The sequence below is a fragment of the Fukomys damarensis genome, unplaced genomic scaffold (genome assembly GCF_012274545.1).
Source record: "Fukomys damarensis isolate Sample0158 unplaced genomic scaffold, DMR_v1.0_HiC HiC_scaffold_10, whole genome shotgun sequence".
Lineage (NCBI taxonomy): Eukaryota > Metazoa > Chordata > Mammalia > Rodentia > Bathyergidae > Fukomys > Fukomys damarensis.
Window position 1 is genome coordinate 13,247,990 of NW_022900922.1, and position 6,639 is coordinate 13,254,628.

At 41.4% G+C, this 6,639-nt stretch overlaps 1 protein-coding gene across 2 annotated transcripts; it reads right to left on the reverse strand.

Annotated features, from left to right (window-relative positions):
• Positions 1 to 75: 75 nt before the first annotated feature.
• LOC104860725 (cytochrome c oxidase assembly factor 6 homolog) lies at positions 76 to 3,082 on the reverse strand. Of its 2 annotated transcripts, none has more exons than XM_010621956.3 (3): positions 2,895 to 3,082; positions 2,551 to 2,710; positions 76 to 698 (listed from the first exon to the last, which is right to left on the reverse strand). In XM_010621956.3, exons 2-3 carry the CDS (start codon positions 2,692 to 2,694, stop codon positions 603 to 605), a joined length of 240 nt encoding a protein of 79 aa, XP_010620258.1. In that variant the 5' UTR covers positions 2,695 to 2,710; positions 2,895 to 3,082; the 3' UTR covers positions 76 to 602. The 2 variants fall into 2 exon arrangements, with proteins under 2 accessions (XP_010620258.1, XP_010620257.1); XM_010621955.2 differs by having other exon boundaries at positions 79 to 698; positions 2,551 to 2,745; positions 2,895 to 3,081.
• Positions 3,083 to 6,639: the final 3,557 nt, after the last annotated feature.

Genomic DNA, 6,639 nt, shown 5'->3' on the forward strand with positions numbered 1-6,639 from the left:
ATATATATATATATATATATATATTTCCCATTCTTCAGAGTTTTCTTAAAGTTAATCATAACATTTGTGAACAGTTCCAGTTTTATTTCTTCCTTCCCAATCTATTTGCTTACTTTTTTTGCATTAGTGTACTAGCTGGAATCCAGTCATTTTCTTACTCTGCAGTATGATATTATCAGTGGGTCTTTAATAGTTTTCTATTATTTTACCTGAATATTTCAGTCTTCTTCCAACCTCGTTTTGTAGATTGTGTGAAAATGGAACACATTACAACTTGCTTATTTCAGTTTTTATCTACATCTACTGTAAATAATATTTGCCTGACTCAGCTTCTAGTGCCAAAACGAAAAAACATGTTTTTATACTAGGATTTTAATTTTTTTCTTAAAACATTTCTTATTAAAACTGAACATATTCATAACATTTTTCAGTTCTTCATAGTTTGAAGATCTTCTTTACTTGGTCATTTTACTTATTAACTGTTGTACACAGGGAGCAAGTATCAGTGTGCATCGTGACTTCACGATTTTTGTCCCAGAACTAACAGAGCATTCTGAATGTCCAGAAGGAATTTCAGCCTTTGCAAAAAGTTCAAGAACAGCCTAAGAACTTGCAGGTGACTGTGAAGGCTGGATTTTTCCTGCTTCAAATTTTTCCTTGAATTTTAAGTAGTCTCTTCTTTTATCAAAATATTTTATCTGTTGAAAAAAAAGTTTGACATTAGGGCATGTTTTACAGTTTATAGGAGCAAAAGCACAGATTTAAATGTAACTAATTATTCAATACAAACTGTATAGAAATAGAGCAGTGATTTATATTCTAGAACCATTATGTGTCAAGGACCTCGTGAATGACCCTCTAAGAAGCCTGCAGCCTCGTGAGTCTTGGCCCTTTCTGAGTGACATCCTGTTGGTTATTTAACCCAAGAACCTTCTCAGGAAATGAATCTGTGTGCACTTCAGAGCTTCCCAGAAGCTGAGTCCACCAAGCTCTTACATGGTTCAGAGTCTTCAAATTAAGACACTAAGCTTTTGCCATAAGTTCAACACACCTTGTAATTTACTGGCTACACCATTTTTAATGTCTGTCTTATCCAGAAACACATTCAAGGAGACAGACACATGCTTAAAAACTATGAACCATTATGATATGAATAGGTAAATTGATGGTAAACACCAAGTTGTTTGGGGTGGGGGTTGAAGCAGAGTTCAGACTGCTAGTTCAGACTGGACTTGAACTCACTATGTAACCCAGGCTGGTCTCAAACTCATGGTGATCCTCCTGCCTCAGCCTCCTGCCTCAGTGCTGGGATTACAGATATGTGTCACCATGCCCAGCAACTTCAGTATTTTAAAGACGATTTTATTTATATCTTCTCATTCCATAGAAACTTAAAGAATCTTAAACTAACAACTTGATATGGTAAAATCCTAAAAGTAAATGCACACATGCCAGCTACGAAACTACTGTAGCATCTGTGTCTGACCTGCTCTGCATTCTAGGAAAAGGCAAAACGTGCATTTGCATTGGTACAGTAGAAAATAGTAGTTCTTTTGTTAAAAGTCTTTCTTAGAGTTTAACATCTCAGTGGGGCTTGTAGGTAAAAGTAAGCATAGGCTGAGAATGTGGAAGTCTGCCCTGCCCTGCATCTAGGTGGATAACACCAAAAAAGTAGATGAAAAGTCAGCATCTCTCCAAAGGCAGCAACAAGTCCCAGTGGACTCCTTCATGGAGTGGTCACACAGCTTTCTTATTCACGGAGAAACCCTATTTTCTAAATAACAGTTCATCAGAAGTTGGCTCTTTGAGACTCATCAGTAAGATCCTCTTTTACCTAGGGGCTCTTCTAGGGCACCTTCACAGAGAAGCAGGCTCAATTCCCATACAGGCGCAAGATCTGAATTACGGATTTTTGAACGTGACATTTGAACCTTAACTTTGTCAAACATAAAATTCTGGGCCCACTTCTCAGTCCAGAGCTGGTAAGGACCTATTTATACACAGCTCTGCTTTGCTCTGCACCGGTCAAAACACTGCTCCAGCTTGGAAGGCTGAGGCAGGATGATTGTTAAGTCTGAGCCCAGCCTGGATAACTTAGCGAAACAATAAAGAAAAAGAGGAGGCAAGGCTTCAGGCAGATAACAGTTGAGAACACAGGCTAACAAGAGCGAAGTACTGATACTGAAGCGTCCAGACTGATGAGCTACGTGAACTAAGTCATGGACCTCTAAGAAGAGTTCTGCAGAACACGACAGCTGTGGCTTGGAAAGGTGCTACCGTTGTCACAGGCTGCAGAAGTCAAATGGAGCATTGTATCGCACTCTGTCCTTTGTTGAAGTGCCCCAGATGTTGTAGGTCACTGTTATTTTTCCCAACAATACTCTGGTCGTAACTCCAGGATGATTTCAATCTCCACCTGTTGCTTCTCCCCGTAGGTGGCCTCTCGGTTCCCTGACCTCTTCCATGACCTTGTCCCAGCCTAGGCTAAAATGAACGCGAAGCACTTTCACAGTGAACAACAGCACACCAGGCCCACCTGACGTGACTTACCCATTGCTGAGGACAGCTGGACTCGAAGGACCTCCTCAGCTGCTGGCAGCGGGATGCGTTCCCGGCGTTCTCGTCCAAGCACTGCCAGTAGTCGTCGCGGGCTCCCCAGCAGACCTGCCTCTCCTTCATGGAGGGGGCTGCCATTTCTGCTGGGAGCCAGCTGTGGGACAAAGCGAATCTGACCTTAAAATGACCCTGCCAAGCGAGCAAAAGAAGGCTGTTATTCCCTCCTTTTCTTAAACCACGCTTGGGGCGCGCCTTGGAGAGCTGCTCCAGCTCCCTACGCCAGCGCTGCCTCGGCGTTCCTGGCCCTCCCACTTCCGACCAGTCCCACGCGCGCGGACCTGAGAGTCCCTCGCGGCTTCCCGAGGGTCCTGCGGCCCTCAAATTCGTGGGAGAGGGCTTGGGGCTGGGTCCCGACACCGCAAGTCCCCTCCCCGGCTGGGGTCACCGGCCACACTAGGGCATTCACTCTGCGAAACAGCCAGTGGCCCGTGGATTGACCCTTCCGGGTTACCGTTGACGGAGGCGGAACTTCCTGCTCGCCCTACTACCTGTCCGGGTGATTTCCGGTCTGTTGTGGGTGGCGAGCTGGTACTAACTCTCAGTAATCGTAGTCTTGTTGGCTTCTGGATATCTCTTTGAGCATAACTTCGTAATTGTGGCGGGCCACGACCTTTCAGAAAGGCTTAGTGCAAGAGCCGGGCGTGGTGTCACACGTCTGTAATCCCAGCATTTGAGAGACGCAGCAGAGGTTTACCACGAATTGGATTCCTCCCTACCTAGTGGGTTCAAGGCCAGCCAGAACTACGTAATGAGACCCTGTCTCAAAAAACAAAACAACAAAAGGAATGCATAATACTTGAGCGGTGCGGAAAGACGGTGTAGGGCTCTGTGTGTGTGTGGGGGTGGGTGGGGGGAGAACCCAGCTGAGAGTTATAGAGCCGAGGGAACGCTTAGCTGCCTGGGGAAAGGAGGACTCGGGATGCCCTGGGGCATGGGCTAGAAAGTGACAAATTGAGGACGAGTAAGTTAGGGCAGCGGGAAAAAATAAAGCGATGCTTTAGTCTCAAGATGGCGTTTTCATTCCCTGGACGTTAAGGTATTTTAAGGAATGAAAACAGCTACTTTTTTTTTTTTTTTTTTGGTACTGTGTATGTTTGCAATACATGAAATATACTTTCGTTCCCGAGGATTAGTACATACGTGTTACATCTTAATCGTTTTCGATACCTTTCCCCATCCTCCAAGACGTCTGCCTTTCTTTTACTCTATAATTGGGTTTCTCATATAAGAGAAACCATGCAGTTATTTAATTTTTGGTGATTGACTTCACTTAACGTGATGATCTCAAGATCCATTCATTTTCTTGCACATGACTCGAATTCAGCCTTTATGGCTAAATAAAGTTTCATCGTGAATATATACGACATTTTCTTTATGCTTCAAACATTTCGAGGATGTTGCTTTTAATATATGAGTTTATAATCTCAGCAGGATCTTTAAGAAGCGTGTTTTGGCTAAAGATCAGTCTTAAGAGGTTCCATCTGCTCCACCAGCTGGTCTTGTTGAAATTCTCTTTGCTGATATAACTCAGGCACAGTTTACAGCTCCGCACTCGGTGCTGATGTTTGATCCTATATATTAAACTTGGGCAGATTTTCACGATGGTCGTGTGAAGCTCAGCACCACCAGACATTTTCTACAATATGGGATGTAGATCCCAACATTTGATAGACTCTGTCTAGCTTTAGCTTTACCAGAGCCAGCACTTAAATTACCCTATATTTATCAAGGTCAGTTTATGTAAAGATCAGTATCATTTAAGTATAACTGATGGAATATAAAAGGGATGAAAATAATCTTAGGTGACTTCTCAGATGAAAAACGAAGTATATTTTAAGTTTTAAATGTATAGGTATACAATCATGTGCCCTTTAACCATGTTTTCATCAGTGACTGCATATATAACTGGTTCCATATATAACTGGTTGCCATGGTGGTGTTAAGTGTTCCTATGATGGAGAAAGTTCTCACGATGAAGTCACCTAATGAAGCATGTCTCAGAATGTATCCCTATGGCTAAGCAACAAAGTGATGCATGGTAGTATGTGAAACAAAGTTGACAGAATTAAGAGAAAAAATACTTGGTCGTATGGGGTGATTTTTTTTTTTTTTTTAATTACCAGGGATCAAACTCGGGACCTTGCACTTGTGACGCAGGCGGCAGAACTACTGAGCTAATCCCCGGCCCTATATGGGGTGATTTTAATGGCTCTTTCTTAGCAAAAGAAAAATCAAGGATATAGAAAACTTAAGTGACATGATTTACAAACAACATATTGAGGATTTTCAGAAAAACAAAACCAGAATCAATACAGTGATCTTCAAGTTACAACCAGCCTAATATGAACAAGTTGGGTCCTGACTGGAATTTTAGATTTAGCTTACAAAGACTTCAGTTATGACCGTACAGGAGAGAGACTTTGAAGGCTGTATAGAGGAGCCTGAGCCTTCAGGTGACCAACTTGAGTTACAACCAGCTCTTGTGAATGAATTGAGTTCGTAAGTTAAGGCTCCACTGTAAACATTGTATAAAGCATGTCACCATGGCATGCTTTAAAGTCACATTGCCAAATTGACCATATACTTGGCTATAAGGCAGCAATCAGACTCAGGATTGAAATCTTTAAGCGCATACAGTAGACCCTCCAGTTATGACTAGTCTGATGCGTGAACAACTTGGGTTAATGAGGTTAATGGAAGATTCATCTGCCTCTTGTTATCTGTAGCATGTACCCATGTAAACATCCAAATCCCAGCTGTACTGACTTACGACCTGTTTGAGTAACAGTCTATGTGAACCAATCAAGTTCATAAGTCAAGGGTCCACTATATATTTTTACTATAATGCAGTTATGGTAGAGGTCAGTAACTATAAAAACAAGTCGGTATAAGTCATTGACAAAACGTCCGTGTTAATGAGAAAATATTTTGAACTGAACAATTAAATACAGTAGTAACACTTGTGGAATGAAGCGAATGTAATAAGAAAAAAGCCTGAAATTTCTTGAGCTTAACAGTCATCTAAATTGAAGAAGTTAGAAAAGAACAGCAAAATGACAAAGTAGAAGCCCAGAAATAACACGAAGAGCAGAAGTTAATGGGATGAGAAAAGTAGTGGTGCACAGAGCCAATTGGTACCACCTGGGGAGTGCCAGCTCTACCACCTCTTTCCACCTGTGTGATCAGTTACATCAGTTCTGTAGCTTGAAATTGCCATGACGGCAACATTCATACTACAGAAATCAGCAAACAAGCCAGACTTTTGTTTTATGTTTGTTATCAGTTCACTGGCACACCCCTGCGTTTAAGAGATTTTTAAGAAAGTGCATTTCTTAGAAAAAAAATTGATTTACAAATGTATAAGAGTTTGAGCAATAAAGGAGAGATCTTAGTAATTTATTATCAGTGAACTATACATTTATAGACATGAAGGCTGGAGGATCTTACAGACAAATACACATGACATTTAGATTAATGTACTAATTTCAAGAAAAGTGACTCAGCACAGAATATGAATAATAGTCCTAAACCATTAAATAATTGGAATCAGGGCCATGTGTGGTAGTGGATGCCTGTAATCCTAGCACTCAGGAGATTAAGGTAGGCAAGAGGATCAGTGCAAGTTCAAGGCCAACTGAGCTACATAACTGAAGGCCAGCCTGAACTAAAAAGCAAGACCCTGTGTTGATAACTAAATCAACAGTAAAGAATCTTCAGCCTTTGGACGATTCCATTGTTGCTGCACACAGATATTGTAACTTGTACTAAATACAGAAATGCCAAACTCTGAAACACCAAGCTCTTAAAGTAATACGAGCTCTTTATAGTTGTTAGATAGGTGCCAGTTGGGCACCTGTGCATGTTTTGCTGTAGAAATGTATTTGAATATGAATACAGTTCCTGTTTGTGTTGAGTGTTATACAGTGTAGGCGTTATGTACCACAGTACCATTCCAATATCTAAGAAAACTGTAGTTTAAATACTTCTGGCTGCAAAGATTTTAGATGTTGTGTGGACTAAGAT

Bases quoted from the DNA above. Each gene is read 5' to 3' on its own strand.
- LOC104860725 (XM_010621956.3), bottom strand. From the start codon at position 2,694: ATGGCAGCCCCCTCCATGAAGGAGAGGCAGGTCTGCTGGGGAGCCCGC. The intron at 699-2,550 runs GTAAGTCACGTC...TTTTTTCAACAG, and splicing joins CCAGCTGTCCTCAGCAATGG to ATAAAATATTTTGATAAAAG.